This window comes from Mauremys reevesii, linkage group 24, assembly GCF_016161935.1.
Source record: "Mauremys reevesii isolate NIE-2019 linkage group 24, ASM1616193v1, whole genome shotgun sequence".
Lineage (NCBI taxonomy): Eukaryota > Metazoa > Chordata > Testudines > Geoemydidae > Mauremys > Mauremys reevesii.
The window spans coordinates 3,605,837-3,628,868 of record NC_052646.1 but is presented as its reverse complement, the minus strand read 5'-3'; the positions used below and the strand labels follow the sequence as shown (position 1 = coordinate 3,628,868).

At 58.9% G+C, this 23,032-nt stretch overlaps 1 protein-coding gene across 2 annotated transcripts in view; it reads left to right on the top strand.

The window, feature by feature from the left end:
• The window catches only part of INSRR (insulin receptor related receptor), a 42,167-nt gene that overhangs the window by 13,458 nt on the left and 5,677 nt on the right, over positions 1-23,032 (top strand). For both annotated transcript variants that reach the window (XM_039513487.1, XM_039513486.1), the window contains exons 3-18: positions 5,448-5,760; positions 7,084-7,226; positions 9,382-9,526; positions 10,270-10,484; positions 11,877-12,003; positions 12,601-12,839; positions 13,261-13,428; positions 13,975-14,170; positions 15,041-15,082; positions 15,273-15,568; positions 15,904-16,040; positions 17,096-17,261; positions 18,065-18,173; positions 20,113-20,183; positions 20,915-21,144; positions 22,373-22,483. In XM_039513487.1, coding sequence (XP_039369421.1) covers positions 5,448-5,760; positions 7,084-7,226; positions 9,382-9,526; positions 10,270-10,484; positions 11,877-12,003; positions 12,601-12,839; positions 13,261-13,428; positions 13,975-14,170; positions 15,041-15,082; positions 15,273-15,568; positions 15,904-16,040; positions 17,096-17,261; positions 18,065-18,173; positions 20,113-20,183; positions 20,915-21,144; positions 22,373-22,483 — 2,708 coding nt within the window. The remainder of the gene's footprint in view (positions 1-5,447; positions 5,761-7,083; positions 7,227-9,381; positions 9,527-10,269; positions 10,485-11,876; positions 12,004-12,600; positions 12,840-13,260; positions 13,429-13,974; positions 14,171-15,040; positions 15,083-15,272; positions 15,569-15,903; positions 16,041-17,095; positions 17,262-18,064; positions 18,174-20,112; positions 20,184-20,914; positions 21,145-22,372; positions 22,484-23,032) is intronic.

Here is a 23,032-nt window from a genome sequence, read left to right as displayed (position 1 = left end):
CCAGACAGTGTTAGCTGCGCCGACCAAAATGCTCGTCTGTCTGCAAAGCTGCATTTCGGCAGAGCTACATCCCTGGGGTGGGCATGGTTTTTCACTCCCCTGACCGGTGTAAATTGTAAATGCAGACCTGGCCGTAGCGTGGCTTGTCCGGGTCTGAAGGTGCTTACATGCAGTTTATAGCTATTCCTGTTGAGGAAGGGAAATGAGCTACCCCACTCACCTTTGTCCTGGTCTACCTGGGTTCATTCTAGGGATTGTGCTGGTATAACTACAGTATATCAGTAAAAAATCACCCCCCTCACTGACACAGTGATATCAGGACAAAATCTGGGTGTAGAGGGTGAGGGTGGTGCAGCCTCAAGATTTTGTTTGCAAGAATTCGGTGTAGCCATTGAGCAGCCAAGTCACACGTAGGCTGTGCCTGTCATCCCAGGGCACTCAATGAAATTAAAAGGCAAGAGCTGTAAAACGGATCCCAGGAAATGCTGCTATACAAAGCGTTATTCGCCTGTGGGACTCACTGCTACTAGACGTTATCAAGGCTGAGAGCTTAGCAGGGTTCAGAAAAGGGATTGGACGTTTGCGCATGGTTCATGGGTGTTTTCATGCTTATATGAGAGAGGACAAAAACGCACAAGGGATGTAAACCGTCATGTTAGCCAATTGCTAATTGAGAGGGTTAAGAAGAAAAATTCACACGTGAACGGGTTATACTTCTGTTGTCCATTAGAGGGTTTCTTGGACCTTCAAGCATCTGGTGCTGGCCACCTTGAAAGGCAGGATACCGGGTTAGATGGACCCTAGTCTTAAAATCTAGGAATTGCTAGACCACTATGAGCATCTAGTTTGACTTCTGCATAACATAGGCCATAGACCGTCACCCAGTGATTCCTGCATGAATGAGCCTCTTTACGCATCCTGCACTGACCACACCTTCGTGCGTTCTGTTGATGTGACACCTTTTAGAGGACATCTATTTTTAGAAAATGGTTAGTTTGTTTATTTAAATTTCATTGGCACCATTGTTGATAATCCTTCCAGCATGTGTCGTCTGCTGGCCACCTGAGTTGACAGGTGTCAGGACCGGGGGAACAAATAAATGAGAGTCACTGAGAGAAGTAGGGAAGCTGGCTTGCCAGAGTTCAGTGGACTAGCTTTGGTGAGCAGCTCACGGAAGTGCTCTGCTCTGGCACAGTTTGCAGAACCAGAGAGGGAAAAGTATTAACTTTCAGCTTCAAATGACTTTGTTTTTAGATCAAGGGGCAAAACCAATGGCAAGAAAGAACTAAAGTGAAGTCTCTCTGGGGAGAGCACAGTGTGTGTGTGTGTGTCTCATTGGGTAACAAGCTGCAGCCACTGCGAGAACAGAATAGACTCATAGACTTTAAGGTCAGAAGGGACCATTATGATCATCTAGTCTGACCTCCTGCACAACGCAGGCCACAGAATCTCACCCACTCATTCCTGTAACAAACCCCTGACCTATGTCTGAGCTACTGAAGTCCTTAAATCGTGATTTGAAGACCTCAAAGTGCAGAGAATCCTCCAGCAAAGGATAGTTCCTGCTTAGAAATTTTAAAGGGGCGGTACACAGAAAACAAAAAGAACAGGAGTACTTGGGGCACCTTAGAGACTAACAAATTCATTTGAGCATAAGCCCACTTCTAAGGTGCCACAAGTACTCCTGTTCTTTTTGCGGATACAGACTAACACGGCTGCTGCTCTGAAACCTGTCACAGAAAACAAAACGCATCACAATTTCATAGCTGCACTGTATACCACAAACACCTATTTCCAGGTAGTCTAACCAGCCCATAATCTCTCTACCATCTGCCTTGCTCCTAACCCACCTCTCCCCTCTCTGGCCCCTTCCATTTGAATGACCTGGGCTGGGCCTGGAGGTGAGATTTTCGCCCCCTTTCTCATTACTAAGCTTCCCCCTCTCCCCCACTGAAGTGTTAAACTAGACAGGGACTCACGTCACAGAATTTGGGCCTGGACGTTGAACAATCCAAAATTGGAATCTAGGATTTGGGTTTCGGCACATTATAAATGGGGGTGTGTGTGGATGAGTGGGAGGGGCGGGGGTGAATCATTGGCAAAATGTGATCCAGATTCAATTCCGGATCCAGGTTCTGAGGTTGAACGCCCGTCGAAGGTCTGATTGGGGTTTGAGGTACACGAGGATTCTGTTTTTCCCTGGAGCCTACAGGAGCTGAAAGTCAATGGGCATTAGAAACCTAAGGGGGTTAGGTGCCTGTGGAAAACATCCCAACCTGTAATGACCTAGCAGGTCCAGTTTAACCAGCTGGCTTGAGTCAGACAGAGCAGGGATGGTGGCTGCTCTGATCCTTTCCTTGGGGGCTGCCTACACCGGAGGCCTCTGTACCAGGGTAGCTCTGCTGGCGCATATAGCGGCACTGGTCCAAACCCCACCTGAGATCCCCTGACCCGGTGTTGCTGCTGTAGCGTGTCCTGCTTTGAAACCCGGTAGACAGACCCCGAGACTTCCTGTGAAATCTGGGGAGGGGGCCGTCGGATGGTTGCTGCGCACTAGCAGACAGAGCGGCGCGTCTCCACGCAGCTGGGGGGCTTGCGCGTCTCGACGGGCACGCAATGGGGAGTAACCGGATCTGCTTTGTAGCATGCTGTTGAGAAGAGGCCAGCTCCCAGCTGCCGTGTTTTCCCAGCGGTGGGGTAAATACGGGACCCACCCGGGCTCGTTTGCTGTAAACAGGAGGCCTCGTAATGAAATATACACTGTAAACACAGATCCTTATCGGCAATGTAACCTCCTGTGGCGGCTGCATCGCGGGGACGAGGCTGCACCTCCGGCTGCCCTGTTCCCACCGCAGGCCTTGCCAGGGAACTGCGGGGCTCAGCTCGCTGTGGGGATTGCTGTACCGGCTTGGAGCGATCAGTCCATCCGTCCCCCCACATACCCATCCATCTAGTTCTCTCTCTCCCGTCCTTCCTTTCCATATCCACCCTTCCATCCATCCCCATACACACCCCTCCATCCATCCATCCATCCATCCATCCATCCATCCATCCATCCATCCATCCATCCATCCCCCTCTCTTTCCCTCCCATCCTTCCTATATGCATCCCTCCATCCAGTCCCTCCATCCATCCTCATACACACCCCTTCATTCATCCATTCCCCCACCCCACCACCCCGCCATCCATCCATCATCATATGAACCCCTTCTTCCATCCATTCCCGCCACCTCTCCATCCATCCATCCCCACACGCCCCATCCATCCATCCACCCCCTCTCTCTCCCTCCTGTCCTTCCTATATGCACCCTCCATCCAGCCCCATACAGACCCCTCCATTCATCCATTCTCCCCACACAAACCCATCCATCCCTTTCTCTCTTCCTTCCCATATACATCCCTCCATCCATCCCTCCCACAACTCTCCATCCATCCATCCATCCCCAGACACACCTCTTTATCCATCAGTCCCCATGCACCCGCCCCCTCCAAACCCATCACTCAAGTGTCTGCTGCTTTAAAAATGGAGTCCCCCATGATACCTTTGGCCAACCACACCCTGTAGCCATCCCTCCTTGTCCCCAGGCCGGGAAGCTCGAGGGTTTCATCCAAACCCAGCGACACCCTGTCTTAGCGGCACAAGCGTGATGGCGTCATGGCTTGAGCCAGGCCTGACCAGCCCTGTTTTCCAGATGGGGGAGACTGAGGCGAGGAGAGGGCTAAATGACTTGCCCAGGACCCACTCAGAGGGAGAGCAGAGACCAGAACTCAGGGCCCACCTGGCACCAGCATGAGAGCTCTGAGCCCCTGCGGGGTTTGAACCCACATGCATCCAGCAGCTCCAGCACGTGACCTCCCCAAGGGGATGCAGTGTTCCAATGGTGACCTGCACCTACCTGTCCATAGCAGCAAAGTCTCCCTCCCTCTGTCTCGTTCCCTTTTCCTAGCCCTCCTGCCCCCGCCATCTCCAGCGCCGGCCGATTTGCATAATCACCCAGCCGCGGCTTTTCCCACAGGCGAACGTCCCTTTTCCTTTTAGATCCAAATTTCCCCTTTGTCCCAGTTTGACCCCACTGGTGCTTTTCCACCCTGGATTGTGGCCAACTCGCCGGCCCTTCTGAGATGCTGAGTAATCACGTAAATGAGACGGCGGAAAAGTTGGCCGCTGGTGGAAGTTGTTCCCTTGGAAATGGAACTTTAGAGTTCACGCGGCGCCTTTCATGAAAGGCAAAGGCCCTTGGTCGAGAGGCTCTTTGCCTCAGTTTCTCTGTGTGATTTGCCTGTGGAGTTGGTGGCTAGGGCAGGTTGAAAATTTTGCATCAAAACTTTTTCAGTGAAAAATTGAGCTTTCAACCTCAGTTTTTTGTTGTTGTCTGCTTCTGGTGGAATTTTTAAATTTTTCATTAACAAACCAAACACACAAAACCACACATTTCAATGGGAAATCAAAATATTTCGGCCAAGAATGAAATATTTTGGCTGAAAATCTAAATATTTTGCTGCTGGGGCACCTTATGGGAGTTGTAGTTTGGGTGCCTTGAGCCCCCATTTTCCTCTATGGGATGGGCTCCCCAGTTGAACTTCATCTCCCAGGATGCACTGCAGTCATGCTGCTACCATGATGCACTGCCTTTCCTCATCAAAAGGGAGCATCATGGGAGATGTAGTCTGCCCAGGAAGCCTGGCCTAGAGAGGGAAGTGGGAGCTACTGCCAGCCATCCTTAGGGGGAAGCCATATTATGAGAGGGATTCGTCCCCACGGAATGGATGCTGTGGGACACCCAGTGGAAGGGAACTGGGGTGGGGGTGGGGACTGGATTGAGACATGCCATGGCCCCGCCCTGCGCTGTGGTTCTGCCCCCTTTGGAGTGGTTTTTGTCCCCTTCCAGATAGCAGAAGGGAGTGGGAGGGGAATCTCTTGTCTTCTACGGCAGGGCCCCCACTACTGACCCCAGCAGCTAGGTGAGAATGAGTGCGGGTGGGTCAGGCCTGCTGCACTCCTCCTCTCCTGCCCCCCCCAGCCCCTTGCTGAGGTGGGTTTGGCAGGGCCCATCAGAGCAGAGGGGCTTGGAGCTAGTGCTCTGGTGAAAGGAAAGGGGCAGCTCCACCCCTCCCGGAGTTACTGGCTCAGGCTCTCGGCAGACTCAGGCAACCGTCTCAGTGTCAGTTGCACTTGAGCAAGGGTCTCAGGCTCTCCGCATAGTCAGGCCAGCACTACTGCATTGGTTACACAACTTACCCTCTGGTCCCATTTTTGAGCTGTCCTCGAAAGCACGAGCACTATAAATTTGTTGTCAGTGGAGGCTGAGGTTGGGATGCGATCTCGCGGCTCCAGGGGCTGGGCACAGACCCAGAGAGCTGAGACCTTGATCCGGCTCTCGTGGGGAGGAGAGGTGGCGGGGAGAATGGACTAACCTCTAGTCGATCTCTCTGTCTCTTGACCCCAGTGTGTCCCTGTGGAGACGGAATCGCCTGCACCGCCGCCGGGGAATGCTGCCACCCGGAGTGCCTGGGAGGCTGCAGCCGGCCGTGGGACAGCAGGGCCTGCGTGGCCTGCCGCCACTTCCACTTCAACGGGCATTGCCTGACCTCCTGCCCGGCCCGCACCTACCGGTATGAGGGCTGGCGCTGCGTGACGGCCGAGTACTGCGCCAGCCTGCGCAAGGTGTCCGAGAACCCCCGCGAGGCCTCGGAGTTCGTCATCCACCACGAGGGCTGCCTGTCCGAGTGCCCCTCGGGGTACACGCGCAACGACAGCAGGTGAGGGGCTCTCCTGGGGGCTGAGGCTGAGCCGTGCCCCCCGCCCCCGCAGCCCTGCATCCTGCCAGCCCCCGCAGTGACTCCCCCTGCATCCCATCTGCCCCCACCCCCGCAGCTCTGCATCCTGCCAGCCCCCGCAGTGACTCCCCCTGCATCCCATCTGCCCCCACCCCGCAGCTCTGCATCCTGCCTGCCCCCGCAGTGACTCCCCCGGCATCCCAACTGCCCCCGCCCCCAGCCCCCTGCAGCCCTGCATCCTGCCTGCCCCGCAGTGACTCCCCTGCATCCCGTCTGCCCCCGCCCCTGCAGCCCTGCATCCCCTGCATCCTGCCAGCCCCGCAGTGACTCCCCTGCATCCCATCTGCCCCGCCCCGCAGTCCTGCATCCCGCCTGCCCCGCAGTGACTCCCCTGCATCCCATCTGCCCCCGCCCCAGCAGCCCTGCATCCTGCCTGCCCCGCAGTGACTCCCCTGCATCCCATCTGCCCCGCCCCGCAGCCCTGCATCCTGCCTGCCCCGCAGTGACTCCCCTGCATCCCGTCTGCTCCCGCCCCCGCAGCCCTGCATCCTGCCTGCCCCCGCAGTGACACCCCCTGCATCCCATCTGCCCCGCCCCTCAGCCCTGCATCCTGCCAGCCCCCGCAGTGACTCCCCCTGCATCCCATCTGCCCCCGCCCCCGCAGTCCTGCATCCTGCCTGCCCCCGCAGTGAATCCCCCTGCATCCCATCTGCCCCCGCCCCTGCAGCCCTGCATCCGCATCCCATCTGCCCCTGCATCCTGCCTGCCCCGCAGTGACTCCCCTGCATCCCATCTGCCCCCGCCCCCGCACCCCGGCAACCTGCCAGCCCCGCAGTGACTCCCCCTGCATCCCATCTGCCCCTGCCCCCGCAGCCCTGCATCCTGCCTGCCCCCGCAGTGACTCCCCTGCATCCCATCTGCCCCGCCCCTGCAGCCCTGCATCCTGCCAGCCCCGCAGTGACCCCCTGCATCCCATCTGCCCCCGCCCCCGCAGCCCTGCATCCTGCCAGCCCCCACACCCACAGTGACCCCATTCCCTGCAGCCACCCCTGTATCCCGCTTGTCCCGCAGTGACCCGTCATCCCCTGCAGTGATCCCCCGCATCCTGCCTGCCCCGCATAGCCTCCCTATCCCCGCAGTGACCCGTCATCCCCCGCAGTGATCCCCCCCGCATCCCGCCTGCCCCCACAGTGGCCCTCCCCACATGGAATTGCAAGGCTTGGGGGGTGGGTGCCCCAGGCAATGGGGCACTAACAAATCTGCCCCTGCCTCTCTCCCCCTCCTGCTCCTTCCTTTCCTCCCCAGCATCTTCTGCCACAAGTGCGAGGGGCTGTGCCCCAAGGAGTGCACGGTGGGCACCAAGACCATCGACTCGACCCGTGCGGCGCAGGAGCTGGCCGGCTGCACCTACGTCGAGGGCAACCTGATCGTTAACATCCGCAGGGGCTGTGAGTGTCGTCCCCCCACTCCACGCCAGATGGGCCAGCCCCCACGCAACCCCCCGCCTCGGGCCCCCCCTCCCCGCCTCGGGCCTCCTTCCTCCCCGCCTCGGGCCCCTTCCTCCCCACCCGTTGGTGCCCGGCCGTGAGAAGCCTCAGCCGGGTTTCCCGATCTATCCCGCCATTCAATATCCGACCCGTTGCATCTCCCTGCAGGTCCCCTTTAGATCCAGCCTACAACCACCAGCTGACGCCCATGGGCAGTGGGTGATGTGAGTTTGTTGGGTCCCAGCTCACTTCCCAGCACATCCATCCCACCAGGAAATGCCCCTCTGACCACTAGCTGGCAGCCTCCGCAGAGGGGCCAAGGGGCAGGTGCTGGGTCGGTGGTGGAACTGGGAACAGAACCCAGGATGCTCCACGCACCGGCCCGTGCTCTCTCCTGCGAACGGACCAGACCTGGTCATGGGGCTGGCACTCGCTGGCTTGTGAATTCCCTCCATGGCCCGAGTGCAGGGCTGGTATCGGGGTGGCCGACGCACCCCGAGGGCCAGAGATGTCTGTGTTAGACACCCAGGTTTGTGTGCGTGTCCCGTTTAGGGTGACCAGACGTCCCGATTTTATCAGGACTGTCCCGATATTTGCTTGTTTGTCCCGTCGACCCACCACCAATAGGTCGGGACACTGGTTTGACAACAAGCAAAACGGGAGGGCTCCGGCTCTCCCCCCCCTCCCTGCCCTCCCCCCCCCTCCTGATCCTTCCCCTTCCTCCATCCCCCCCCCCCCCCCCCCCCCCCCCTCCCCGTCCCCTCCCCCTCCCCCCCGCCTCTTTCCAAGCATGCCATGCCCAGGAGACTCAGGAGGGAGGTGGGTGGAGGTGAGTGCCTGGCCTGGCCGCCCAGGCGGGCGGGGGCGCGGGCGCGAGTACTGGAGGGGAGGTAGAGGGGCGGCCCGTGAGCCCCAGGTGGCAGGCATTCCCCCCCCTGGCAGGGGCGGACTGGAGCTCCACTGCTGGGAGGGGCTGCGCTGCGGCGAGAGCCCTGCGGCGTGGTGCTTTCGGCCCGGGCGAGCCCCCGGCAGGCGGCCCGAGCCGGCGGCTTTGCAAAATTCACAATTCCCAGGCCCCCGAATCCGCAGCCCAGCTGGGCCCCACGCCCAGTGCCAGGGGGGGTCAGGGAGGCTTCCGTGAATCCCCTTCCTTTTTAAGGCTCTTTTTAAATTTTTACTCACCGCGGCCAGGCTGTCTTCTTTGGCACGGTCCTTCACCTTCTCTTCACTCAGTTCAGCGGGCTTCAGCAGCACAGCAGCGGCAGGGCGTCCAGGGCCCAGAAGTGGTGAGAGATGAAGAAGGCCGGCTGCTTTTGCCCGAGCGTGCCCCCGCCCGTGTTTTTTTTTTGTGGGTTTTTTTTCATCCCCCTGCTGGGGCCCCATGCCTGTGGCCCCCTGGGGCATGCCGCCCCGGCCCCGCGCTGCCCCTGGCGCCCCGAGCCGGGGCTGCTTGCGCAGCGCCCCGGGCCTGGCCAGTTGTGGCTGCCCTGGCTGGCTGGCTCTGCCGGCTGGTGGTGCAATCCCGGCGGAGCAGGCAGCCCAGTCCCCCTGCGGGACCCGAGGGGGGAGCGGGATGCGGCAGGCCACTCGGGCCTGCTGCCCGGGCCGGGGCGCCAGCAGCATTGCACCAGCTGGGCAGCGCAGCCAGGCGTGGCCAGGGGCTGGGGCTGGGTCCGCCTTGAGCTGGCTGGGTCCGCCCAGCGCGCCGGGGTTCCGGGGGGAGCGCCGCCGGGCTGCCCAGCTTGGCCCGGCGTGGCGCCTCCCCCCGCCAGGTGGGCCGTGCAGCAGCGCAGCTGCCCGAGTCCTGCTGCCCAGGTGTGGGGAGAGGTCCTGCCCCTCCGCTCCCCACGCAGCCTCCCTCCCCTCCTCCACCCCTGCCTGCTGCCTGCCTGCCCCGGCCCTGGTGAACTCACTCCCGCAGCCCCGTGCCCCTGAGTCTCTCCCCTCCCTCCTCCAGCGCTGCGGAGGGAGAGAGGGTTCGGATTTTGGCTCTTTTTTTTTTTTCGTCCCGTTCAGCCCCCTCTCCCTCTAGCCTCTCCACCTGGCGTTTGACATGGGGAATTTCCAGGGGCGGCCGCCCGTTCCTTAGGGGCTCTTTCTCCCTTCCTGCTTCCAGATAACCTGGTCTCGGAGTTGCAGAACAGTCTGGGACTCATTGAGACCATCACGGGCTTCCTGAAGATCAAGCACTCCTTCGCCCTCGTCTCCTTGTCCTTCTTCAAGAACCTCAAGCTCATCCGGGGGGACTCCATGGTGGACGGGTGAGATGGCGCCTCTAGCCAGGGTGTAGCCACTGCTCCCATCTCGACCCCTTCAGCCACTCACCTCCTTACCACGTGTTAGCACATGGCGGGTTCCCGGTCCAGCTGGGCGTCCAGTGCTTCCCACGTCCTGTGGCCTCCATCCATCCCACCACTGGCGTCAATCCCGCTGCATCTCCAGCTATGGGGTAGAGGCCCCTTCCTCTCGCACAGCAGAGGGCAGGACATGTTGTGTTAGGGGAGCAGCTAAGGATCCTTGCCCTGGGCGCTAGGAGATCCCTTGCTTGGAAAACGTGGCTTGCATTGTATAGCATGGAGGGATGAGAGAGGGTGAGAATCTGTCTCTGTGTGTGCACCCGTGTATGTGTGAGAGACCTCGGCATACGTGTGTGGCTTCGTGTCATGTGTTCATGTGCTTCTGTGCTAGGAGACCTCCACGTGTGTGTGTGCATGGATGCACGTGTGTGTGTCTGCTTTAGGGGTGCTGTGTGTCCGGGTGCTGAAGCTTGTCAGAGAGCTGTGTGTGTGTGTGTGTGTACGGGAGTGGGTGCCATCTGTCTGTGCGTCTGTGCGCGTCTGTGGGCTGTGAGTGCACCTCTGGGTTGGGGTGTGTGTGCGTGTGTGCATCTGTCTCGTGGGTGTGAGACAGAGGTGTGTGTTTGGGCGTGTGTGCGAGCGAATCCCCTTGTTTGAGGAGTCAGTCCCGGCCCCGTGGTTCCAGCTGCCTCTCCCTTCACCCTCAGGAATTACACCCTCTACGTCCTGGACAACCAGAACCTGCAGCAGCTCTGGGACTGGAGCCACCACACGCTCTCCATCCCCGTGGGGAAGGTGTACTTCGCGTTCAACCCCAAGCTGTGCCTGTCCGAGATCTACCGCATGGAGGAGGTGACGGGCACCAAGGGCCGGCAGAACAAGGCCGAGATCAATCCTCGCACCAACGGGGACAGAGCCTCCTGTGAGTCCCGGGCGCCCGGCTGGGACCTCGTAACACCCCTGCTGCCCTGGCAGCGGGGAGGGATCAGGGAAACCCATCAGCATGCCCCATGCTGCCATCGGGGGGGCCTGGAGCCACCGGCGGTGAGGTACCTCCAGCCCCCGGCCGTTGCACAGAGAGACTTTAAGGGATGGGCTCAGAGACGAGCCACCCCCTCCCCTTCAGTAAACCCTAATGGGTGACTTCTGGGGGCGATTGGGTGGATGCCTCTCTTAGAACCAGACCAGCACACCCATGGGTGACACGAGTTGGGTGGGTCTCAGTGACCCCCCCCCCCAGCCCCTCTCTCTTTGGCAGTCTCAGCAGAGAGGCCTCCGGAGGTCCCCACCCCTCTGGGCACCCCCACCCCTGAGTCCCCAGCGCATTGTCCAGGAGTGACCAGCCCAGCCCCTGATCCACTGGATGCTCCCAGACCCTCTGCTCCAAAGGCACCGTACACACCAACTTCCCCGTTAAGCCTCTGACCACGGCTCTGCTTAACCCCCAGCGCTTTGCCTTGGTTCGAGTACGAACAAGAAGTTGATTTCACAAAGGACCGTGAGTCAAGAGGTAGCAAGTTGCCCTGCTGGGACCAAAGGGTTCCATGGCAAACGAAACCATATCGTGTCCTAGAGCCCAGTCTTCACTACCAGGACACTGCCTGGCCCCAAAGAGGGTCGCTCGCCCCAAAGCCTTTCCAGCGTCTCCCAGCCAGTGGGAGCCTTTCCCGCTGCTGCTCTGGGCTTTGGGGCAGACCCTAGTGGGGGCTGCAATCTCCCCTGTAAGGGGGCAGCACCAGGGCCGCCCAGAGGATTCAGGGGGCCTGGGGTCTTCAGCGGCGGGGGGCCCCCGCCACCAAATTACTGCCGAAGACCTAACAGAATTGTTAGGAAACGCCCTGGGCCTCACACCCCATAACCTCTCCCCAGCGCTCCTCAAACTCCACACAGCACAGCCCCCCTCCCAGCACTCTCCCCTCAGGCCCCCGTTCCCCACACATCCCCCAGCCTCCCCCAACTCCCCCCAGGCCCCGTTCCCCACACAGCCACCAGCTCCCCTCAGGCCTGTTACCCCCCCCAACTATCCTCCGGCCTTGTTCCCCACAGCCCCTCCCCAGCTCCCCTCAGGCCCGTTCTCCACACATCCACCAGCTCCCCTCATGCCCTGTTCCCCCCAGCCCCTGCACCCCAGCTCCCCTCAGGCCCTGTTCCCCCCAGCTCCCCTCAGGCCCCGTTCCCCACACATCCACCAGCTTCCCTCAGACACTGTTCCCCCCCATACTTCCCTGCAGTCCCCCTGAGTAACCTGCAGCCCCCCCAGCTTTTTTGAGGCCCTATGCCACACAGCCCCCCATGCTCTCTGCTTCCATCGCAGGCAAGACCCAGACTCTGCGCTTCGTTTCCAACATCACCGAGTCCGACCGCATCTTCCTGAAGTGGGAGCGCTACCGGCCCCCCGAGTACCGTGATCTGCTCAGCTTCATCGTCTACTACAAGGAATCGTAAGTGTCCCCCTCCCGCCCCACCGCCCAGCTCCTGGCCGTGCTGCACCCACTTAGCACGTGCCACGCCGCCCCCTCGTGGCTGGAAGCCAAGAGGGTAACAACCTACTACTGCCGCCAGTGAGTGACGTGACTCCTTTAGCTCAAGTGCTGCAGCACTGACGGTTCCGGTCCTGCCAAGGGCCTGGGCCAGGGGCTGATGCATTGGCAAGCTTGGCTCTTCCATGATATCCCTTGGGATTTCAGGGAGGCTGTGAGGGGGTGGACAGAGGCTGCTCACTTAGGACTAAGCTGCAGACCCCCCACCCCCTTGTGTATTATTGGTGTGGGGCTGTTAAACAGCTGCCGTGCTCCACCCCAGAGGTGGCTGCATGCATTTCAGTGGCAGGGGAAGTAATTCCTGCAAAGGGCCACAATAGCCAGGGCTCCACTCCACCCAGCTGGTGTGTAACCGCACCGTGAGCCCCTGGGTGCCTCGGGGATGTCCCTAATCATTGGGAAACTCAGCAGGCATGTGGGGGGGAGAGGGGCTGGGTTCACAGAGGCCCCGGGTGGCCTGTGCACTGAACCCCGGGGGTGGCGTCTCTTCCGGGCCAGGCCCTTTCAGAACGTGACCGAGTACGTGGGGCAGGATGCCTGTGGGGCCAACAGCTGGAACGTGGTAGACGTGGAGCTGCCACTGAACAACGACCAGGATCCGGGGGTGGCCCTGCTGAACCTCAAGCCCTGGACCCAGTATGCCATCTTCGTCCGCGCCATCACCCTGACCACGGCCGAGGAGGGGCGCAACTACGGGGCGCAGAGCGAGGTGGTGTACGTCCGCACCATGCCGGCAGGTAGGAGGGGGCCACAGGGGGGCACTGGAAAGGGCTGCCGCTTAGAAAACATGCAGGCGCTGGTGCATTGAGAGGATAACAGCCTACTACTGCGACCAGCTAACAGAGCTGCTCCTTTAGCTTAACTGGGAGAGGCCTGTGCTTTGGTGCTGATGAGCCTGGGTTTGAATCCCCTGTGAATAGCCTGAGCAGGCTCCTCTGCCCGGGGTGGGGGTGCAGAGATGGACCCCGCCCAGCAGGATCCAGCCCCCTGGGGCACCACGGTGGTTATGGGGAGGTCAGTGCAGGCGGCTCCATAACAGACAATGGTGCAAAGTGGGGTGTGTGTGTTGGGGGGATGTGGAGCTGGGAGAGGGAACAGGGGCTCCGGTCCTGGATCTCTGGGGCGTAACGTAGCTGTCTCTGCAATGCCGGTGTCCAGCCCCCACAGTGCCCCGGGACGTCCTCTCCATGTCGAACTCCTCCTCCCACATCATTGTGCGCTGGAAACCGCCCAGCCAGCGCAATGGGAACATCACCTACTACCTGGTGCTGTGGCAGCAGCTGGCCGAGGACCTGGAGCTCTACGTCAATGACTATTGCCACAAAGGTGAGGCCGGAGGCCGGGGAGAGGGGCTACTGCAGAGCCACAGGCGAGAGCAGCGACGGGAGGTGCTTCTGCCATGCCCTGGAGGTAGATCAGAGAGGGGGAGCTTGGTCTCGGGGCTCCCATCGGCTGAGGCTGCCCGCCGGCGGGGCTGGTTAGTGCCCCATGGCGATGGAGCTGGAAGACTGGGATGTGGGCCGTGATAGCACTGGCCTTTCCCATGGCTTAGCCCCGCTCCCAGGGGCTATGTGGGGCCCATCCATAGTGGGGATGGCAGGATCAGGACTCGGGGCAGAGGGAGGGCGGAGTGGGTTTCAGGAGTCTCCTAGTTTACCCTTCGTGGGAGGAGAGGACAGGCGAGGTGATGGGGTTGGAGTCAAAGCATCGCTCAGGGGAAGGGACCTGGAACTGAACACGCCCCCTGGGGCCTTGGCTGCTGTTTCCAATTGGGCTTCCTGGGCCGGAGCCAACACCCCGTGACCCTCCTGGGAGGGCGTCACCCCCCTGCTCCTGGCCCCACTCTCGGTCTCTCTCTGCCCATGCCTCCAGGCCTTAAGCTGCCCACCAGCAGTGCGGACACCCGCTTCAACGTGGACGACAGCGGGGGCCCCGAGCTGGAGCAGGACACGGAGGAGCGGTGCTGCCCGTGCCACCGGGACGGCGGGCAGCTGCAGATGGAGGGTGAGGCTGTCTCCTTCCAGAAGAAGTTTGAGAACTTCCTACACAATTCCATCATCATCCCCAGGTACCTGGGCGGGGCTTAGTTGGGGGGAGGGGATTCCAGGGGCGGGGCTTAGTTAGGGAGGGGATTCCAGAGGGCGGGGCCCAGCTGGGAGGAGAGGGGATTCACTCTCCATCCCTGCAGTGCCATCTTCATAGCCACCTACCAGGGGATGGCTCAGCCCTGCCTAGTCTCTCCACTCCATCTCATCTCCACGTGCTGCTGGGCAAGGCTTCGCCAGGTTTCAGGAACAAGGGGGACTGCTGACCCATAGCAGCAGCTCCATCATCATTCACATGGCCTGGGGGTGGGTGGCTTAGTTGGGGTGGGGAGGAACCCCTACGCAATCTTGCCTGGAAAGACAGGGATGGGAAGGAAAGTGTGGGCTGGTGATTAGAGCAGGGGACTTCTGGGATCTACTCCTGTCTCTTGGGGAGGAGTAGTGTCCGGCGGCTCCAGTATTCAGGACTCCTGGGTTCTCTCTCTCGCTCGGGGAGGGAGTGCCATCCAGCGGCTGGAGCAGAGGTGTTGGGAGCCAGGACTCTTGCGTTCTATCAACAACTTGCATTGTGACCTGGGGCCAGTCCTTTTGCCTCTCTGTGCCTCAGTTTCCCACGTGTGAAATGTGGATGATGATGGACAGGACGGGCGCACCTGGGGATGAGATTTAGCTGAGCTCTGTGCTGACCCTGGCCTCAGGGTGGAGTTTGCAGCGAAATTCCACACCTGTTTGTTAAGAGTCATTTTCTGCCACTCTAATTTTTAGGACTAGGGTTTTGGCCAGCCAGAGAGAGTCACGTCTTTGCCTCTGGGGTCCCTGCCATTCCTGACTCTGGGCTCGGCCCTGTCCACGATACTCCGCTAACTAGTCCCCTTTCATTGATGTCTTTTCAGACCGCCTTGGAAAGTGACGTCTGTCAGAAAGAACCCGCAGAGGTAAGTGAGGCTCAGTACTCCACTGACACACACAGGGTAGGGCTAAGAACAGCTGTGAAGAGAACCCAGGAGTCCTGACTCCCAGCCCCCTCTGCTCTAACTCACTGGTGCCCACTCCACCCCAGAGCCATGGAGAGTCCTGCCTCCCTGCTCTAACCACTAGACATCACTCCCCACTTCTCTCCCGCAGGACTCGGAAGAGGCGCAGACACATCTCGGCCATGACCAGCTCTGGCCACCCCCTCTCCAATGTCTCCTCTCTGGAGACCCCAGGGAAACCGCCCTCCCTGAACCTAACAGGCGCTGCCCCCAAAGCCCAAACAGATTTCCGGATCTTTGAGGACAAAGTGGTGCGGGACCGGACCGTCATCTCCCAGCTGCGCCACTTCACCGAGTACCGCATCGACATCCACGCCTGCAACCACGCCGCCCACACCGTGGGCTGCAGCGCGGCCACCTTTGTCTTTGCCCGGACTATGCCTGAGCGTAAGTACTGTCCCCGAGGGCTGGGGTGGCAGCAGGAGCTGTGGGTCAGACGGCAGGGGGTGGAGCAGCGTATTTCTGGGCTAGTGCATTTCAGCCTGGCCCAGCCCCTCTGCTCCCCACCTGCCGCGGGCCCCTGTGGTGGTGAACTGGCAGGTCTTTGCTTTTCTCTTCCTCGTTCTAGTGGGTTTGGTGGCGAGGTGGGGGGCCAGGGCTGGCGGCCCGGGGGGCTGAGCTGCACTGGGGATCCGCACACACTGCAGCGCTCAGATCCCCCCACCCCACGCTGCTCCCCGCGCTGAGCGAACCTCTCGGCCTCTCCTGCTTTGCCCCTCTAGTGGAAGCGGATAACATCCCTGGCAACGTCACCTGGGAGCCGGCCAGCAAGAATAGCATCCTGCTGCGCTGGGAGGAACCCAAGAACCCCAACGGGCTCATCCTCAAATACGAGATCAAGTACAGCCGGGAAAACGAGGTGACAAGACCCGTCCCCCCTGCCCCCCGAGCCCGCTTGGCCCATGGCACCTGCCTGCCCTGCCCCAGGAGAGGAGACCCCCCCCACACCACACTCAGGCATGTTCCTGTCCCCGCCACAGCCTGCGGTGGGTGCTGCTCCCATGCAGTCAGCTCTGGGGGTCCCCAGTTTGAGCTCTGGGGCTGGCGAAGCTGGTTCCAGCCCATCCTCTGGCTAGCGGCTGTGTCGCTGGAGTGTGCTGGGTGTCTCCAGAGCTCTGAGTCGAGGGCAGTGTGGGGTAGTGGACAAGGCCCTCAGTGGGGGCTCAGGACACCTGGGTTCCATTCAGGGCAACTCCACTTGCCTGGCCCCTCTGTGATCCAGCAAGGGCTCCCACTTCAAGCTCCCAGCTCTCTCGGCTGGAGACCCGCGTCTCTCTCCCTCCTGAGCGCGTCATTTCCAGGCTGCGGAGTCCCCTGTCTATCCTGTGATATCGCCGGCTGGAGACAGCCTGCTCCATGTCTCTGCTCACGCATGGTACCCGGCGTCCTCGTCGGCTGCCACCCGACCCTTTCTGAGCAAGCGCATTTACCTGTAAGGGGGAGAGTGTTACACTAAGCAAACATTAACGCCATCAAAGCTCCTAGGCGCAGGCTAACCAGCTCACCTGAGCTCTCCCCCACGCCTCTCCCTTCCTGGGGGGCTGCGGGCCCCCTGCCCGGTGGAGTTACAGACAGGAGTACAGAACCATTTGCCTTTTTAATACAAGGCACTCATCAAATACTTAAACCCTGTGTGGGGCTCAGGACACCTGGGTTCTTTGCTTTCTACCCTTGTGCAAGTCCCTCGCCCTCCCTGAGCTTTCTCCCTCTCCTCCCAACGGGTTTCTTTTTAGCCCGTTGAGTTCTCGGAGGCAGGCCCTGGCTTGCATGGTGTGTCTGAGCTGCACACCAGGCCCTGCTCCAGGTGCTACTGTAAACCCCCCCCCAAATAAACCCAGGGCTAGTCAGCACAGATGTCACGGCGACTGGCCCCGAGTCCGCGGGAACATCCGTCTCTCTCTCTCCCCGTCCCAGGAGGTCACCACTGTGGTGTGTGTCTCTCGCCACCGCTACGCCAGATACGGGGGTGTCCACCTTGCCCTTCTGCAGCCGGGGAATTACTCTGCCAAGGTCCGGGCCACCTCGCTGGCCGGGAATGGGTCGTGGACTGGACTCATCAAATTTTACATCCTTGGCCCGGGTATGTATCTGGGGTGGTGCAGTTCCAGCTCTCCCCAGCAGGGGGCTGGCTGGGTGGGGGGAGCTCCTAATGGGGAGCAGTGCACAGCGGAGCTGGGGCGGGGAAATTGCTGGCTACTCCTCTCCCTAGACTCTGCTGTCCCAGGGGCAGGGGTAGGTCTGCTGGCTTGAGAGAGCCCCAGTCTTTATGGAAGCCCTGCCTGTGCAGGAGACCACAATTCCTTCCCGTCGGAGGTGGATTAAGAACATAAGAACGGTCATACTGGGTCAGACCAAAGGTCCATCTAGCCCAGTATCCTGTCTTCTGACAGGTGCCCCAGAGGGAATGAACAGAACAGGGAATCATCAAGTGATCTATCCTCTGTCGCCATTCCCAGGTTCTGGCAAACAGAGGCTAGGGACACCATCCCTGCCCATCCTGGCTAATAGCCACTGATGGACCTGTCCTCCATGAACTTATTTAGTTCTTTTTTGAACCCTGTTCTAGTCTTGGCCTTCACAACATCCTCTGGCAAGGAGTTCCACAGGTTGACTGTGCGTTGGGTGAAGAAATACTTCCCTTTTGTTTGTTTTCAAACCTACCGCCTGTTAATTTCATTGGGTGACCCCAAGTTCTTGTGTTAGGAGAAGGAGTAAATAGCACTTCCTGATTTACTTTCTCCACACCAGTTATGGCCACTGGCGTAGGAGAGGGATCACCGGGACCATGCTCTCTGTGCCCACATCCCAGTAGGAGAGAGCTAGCTCTGCTGCTAGCATCTCAGTGACGGGCCTGTTTATTCCCCCCACTTCTCCCCCATGCAGCCGAGGAGGAGTCTGGCGGCTTCTACGTGCTGCTGACCGTCATGCCCATTGTCCTCATGGTGGTGATCACCTGCCTGGTTGTCTTTGTCTTCTTCTACTATAAGAGAAGGTAGGTAACGCCGCTTGGCGCGGGGGAAGGCTGGGAGTGTGGGAACCACTGGCTCTGGGCTTGGAGCCGGTCGCCTCCGGGACCTGGCTATGGAATCCCATTGCCTGTTGCCACTTCCCAGGTTCTAAGCCCCATGGAGGAGCAGCGCAAAGGAGCCTGAACCCACCCAGGAGAGATTCCCCCACCCAGTGTTGCCCCCTCTCTCCCCTGGTGCGGGGGGGACATGGCTGGAAGGGGCTGCACCCCAGCTGTGGGACGCTCCTTTGTATTTAGGGCAGACCCTGCGTCCCCTGGGCCGGCTCAGGATTCAGGGGACACAGAGCCACCTTTACTCCCATCTCCTGCTGGGCTGGGCCTTCAGACAGGGGCGCCCGGCAAGACCTGAGCCTCTGTTCCCAGCGTGTGGCGAATACATGCCGGCTTTTTGCACAGCTGCCTGCAGTGAGGTGTCTTGAGCTGTCCAGCGGCAGATGTTCCATTCCCTGGAATACGGGGAGAGCAAACGGGACCCACCCACATACTGTCATCCCCTGCCCAAGTGCAGGACCAGAGGCACTGAGATTCCAGGCCCCCAGTGTTTGAAAACCTTGCGGTCATGTCTAGGAATGTGCCTGGAAACAGGCTGTATTCTGTGCTTCAAAAGCTGCCAGAACCCAACCAGACCAGCCATGTATCTAGTAACTCAGCTGGGTATGTTGTGTATATTCACTAAATAACAATGGCTCTTTACAGATGAGGTCAAATTTGCTTAAAAGACAGATTTGGGGCGGGGGGTGACAGGAATTGGTGGGGATGGCAGCAGACAGAGGAACCAGAATTAAAGGACCCTGTTTGCAATCATTGGCTTTCATTTCCCCACCTGCTCTCTGCAGAGGTGACCAGCACTGATACCCCCCCTCCAAATCTTTCCTACACCCGTGGCCCGGGAGTACGTGACAGCAACTCTCAGATCCCAGCCCAGATAGGGCGCCGCCTCCCTCCATTTTATTTGCTTGCCCGAGTCAGAACAGGAAAACACCAGCTGCTGAGCCTTAGATCGCATCAGTTTTCAGAAAATAACCACCCCACAGATTGAGGAACCCTCAGCCATCCAGACACAGCTGGCGCGGCCCCTGCCGCGGCTGGTAGGAGTGGACGGCAGTCTGGCTTGAATAGACCAGGTTGCTCCACGCTTGTGTTGCAAACCAGAAGCATCTCTGCATGTGAATGGGAGAGCTGAGATCCGGGTGTGTATTTTGGTGGCCCTGGATCTCTACGTAGCTCAAAGGGGCCAGATCCCTTCCTGTCTTTGGTCCTGATTCTTATCTACACAAAGGCCCCGCTAGTGTAAAAGGGGTGTCGAGTATCACTGACTCCTGCTTCCAGAGCCGTGTGTGCTACCGAAATGGGGCAGGCAGGGTCCTTGGTGTGAATGAGAATTGGGATCATCCGGCTGCATTTTGACTGGATTTGAATGTTCAGTGTTTGCATTTTCCCCAGTAGCTGCAACTTCCCCTTCTGAACTTGCAGGAGCGTTTTACAAACTGCTCCGAAGTCCAGTCCCGTTGGAACACAGGGTCAGCCCCTGCTGGGGTTCCTTGCCTCCTGAACGGGGCCTTCTAACACCTGGAAGGGCCAGATCCCCCTTGTGCAGTCATTTGCACCAGTGCATCACCTTCTGGATGCTGTAGCTCTGTATACCGTCGCTGCCCTGGGGTAAACGACCATGCCAGGCGCGGAGCAATGGAGAATCGGCCCCTCGTGCACATGCGCTGAGAACAGTAGCTCCAGAATTGCTAGTCCCAAGCTGCAGGGGCTTGGGACGTGGATGAGTTCTGGCAGGCGCCCGTTGCGCTGGGGAATGCTCCAGGAGCTTGCCTGGCTTTGAATGACTTGCTGCCCTCACTGGACGTTGTCAGAGCGAGGCACTTACTTTTGTCCTGCTTTCCCCCCCTCGTAGGAACGACGACGGATACCCGAGCGGCACGCTTTATGCTTCGGTCAATCCGGAATACTTCAGCACCTCGGACAGTACGTGCGGCGCTTTCCAGAGAGGGGCTGGGACGTGGGCAGCTTCCAAGAAATAGCCATTGCTGGTTCCAGCGTCGAGGGGCCGCTAAGTGATATTACCACTTTATGGATGGGGGAAATCGAGGCACAGAAAGGAATAGGGTCGCACAGGCACTTTGTGTCCATGCTGCCCATCCTGAGTTCGAACCACCGGACCGCTGGGCCTTGCTTAATCTCTCAGCTCAAGATAGGAGTCTTATTGTGAAGGCCTCTGGGGCTGCTTCTGTGGCCCCAATCCTGCACTTGGGTGCATCCTTGGAGTCCGCTCCACAGAGGTGCTGAGCACCTGCTGCTCCCAGCCATTTCGGTGGCAGCTGCGGGTGGCCAGGATCAGGTTGTCGGTGAGTCAGTCCCACAGCGGGTCACGTGGCTGGGTCGTTGTGCCTATAGGGTTCCTGGGAGCACGTGAATGTAGCCTTTTAAACTACCAGCCATTTGTCTTGTCTTGGAGTCATCTAAAGGGTTAATCTCATCCCCACACCCGTTAGCTTGGCCCATGAAGCAAAACTCCACACTGTGGGTCCCAGCCAGGATGGAACCTGCAGCACTAACAGCTCGAGCTAAAGGAGCAGCTCCCTCAGCTGGTAGCAGTAGTAGACTTTGATTTTCTTTTGTGGCTCAGCCACTAGAGGGAGCCACAAAGCACCCTGCGGGAGCATCAGCATAATCCTGGCCTGTGTCTTCCTTGTCAGTGTACATCCCGGATGAGTGGGAGGTGTCGCGGGATAAGATCACGGTGATCCGGGAGCTGGGGCAGGGATCCTTTGGGATGGTCTACGAAGGGATCGCCCAGGGCATCGAAAAAGAGGACGAGGAGACGAAGGTGGCCTTGAAGACCGTCAACGAGCTGGCCACCATGAGGGAGCGGATTGAATTCCTGAACGAGGCCTCGGTCATGAAGGCGTTTAAGTGTCACCACGTGGTATGTGTGGATCCAGTGGGGAGGGGCTGGGGGCTGGATTCTAACAAGGGCTGGTCGAGGTAGAGTCTTTATCTCAAGATACGCACTAGCTCAGCCTCAAGCTATGGGCTTGGTGTAGGAATCACTGGGTGATGTTCTCTGGCCTGTGCTAAGCAGGAGATCACAATGGAATCTATTCATTAAAAATACTGCGACCATTTTTTGGACCCTTTCCCTGTTGGTTTTTGTTTTTCTTTCATCAAAATGTAACATTTTGAAATCTTGGAAAAAATTTTGACCAGCTCCTTGAAGCACGGGGGAATTCCCTGAAACGTTGTCTCACATCTTTCCCCTCAAAATTCAAATTTTCGAAGCAAAATGTTTACATGAAATTTGAAAAATGTGGACCAGCCCATTTTAACTTAATGTGAGAGAGCTGGGTGAGAAATATTTTCCCCCCCCTGTGAAAAATGTTGACGCAAACAGTTTTGGTTGAAGATTTTCTTGATTTTTTTTTCTTTTTTTTTTAGGTTTTCATCAAAAAGCCCCAAACTGAAAAGTTTCAGCTGAAAACAGGAAAATTTATGATTTTCAAGGGTTTTTTTTTAAATGAAAACCTGAAAAATCTAATTGAAAATTGACGTTTTCCTGCAGAATTTTCTATTTAAACAAAAAAGCCATTTTCTCTTGCATATGGAATATTTTCAGCCAATTCTACACTCCCGTTTAGCTCCCATCCCAGACAGACACCATCACTTTCCTTATGGGAGCGTTGCTGGCGCTAATGTTTGTATGCTTTGCCCGACCAGATCAATGGGCCATCTCTTCTGCTGCCTTATCTGCTGATATATCAGGCCAGACCATTTAGTTTGCAATCCTGACCCTGGTCCTTGTGGAACAGAGCAGTCGTCCATCCAGTGGGGGTCCTGCCCCACATGACAGCCCAATGGTCCATCCAATCCGTGGTGCTGCCCCACAAGACAGACCAGGGGCCCGTGTGCTCCACTATCCCAACAGCTGCTGGCTGAGAACAGATTCTTGGGCCATCTAGTTCAGTATCAGGTCTGCTGCCGAACGGGACAAGGGCAGGGATCTGGCTAGCATCAGCTCTTGCCTCCTGCCCAGACTGGGTCAGACCAGTGGCCCCTCTAGTCGGGTTGCCCTTCCGGCTCCCCAGCCCCTCCTGGCCCAGCCACCACCCCCAGCCTTTGGTGCTGCTTTTCTAACTCCTGTCTGGCCTTGGCCGCAGGTCCGTCTCCTGGGCGTGGTGTCCCAGGGCCAGCCAGCCCTGGTCATTATGGAGCTGATGACCCGAGGGGACTTGAAGAGTTACCTCCGCTCTCTCAGACCGGACGCAGAGGTGGGTGGCTCGCTGGGGCCGGGTCTTGTGCTGTTCTGCAGCCCGGGGCCTGGAACTCAGGAGCTGGCTGTGAGCGGGAGGAGACGGGACCCGAACTCAGGCTGATGGCCTGGCTCTCCTGGAGTGGCCCGGGAATGTTAGGGCAGGCGGAAGGCGCTCGCTCTCTGGGAACCCGGGGGTTTGGCCGGGTGGGGCTGACATCCCTGGATACACAGAGCGGGGACGGCCAGGGCAGCCACAGGGGGAGGTTCCCCCCACTTTGTCACTGGTCAGAGCCCTCCCGGCCTGATATGGAGGGGCCACATCCGGACTCCATGGCCCACTGACTCTCTCTGTCATCATCCTTCCCTGTACTGTCTGTCTGTCCATCCGTCCCCATATACTCTATATCTGTCCCTCCATCCCCGTACAGTCCATCCGTCCATCCATCCCCATATACTCTATATCTATCCCTCCATCCCCATACTGTCCATCCATCCCCCCATCCGTCCATCCAACCTACACATTCTATGTGTCTATCTATGCCCCTACCTGCCCTGCTGCCAACCT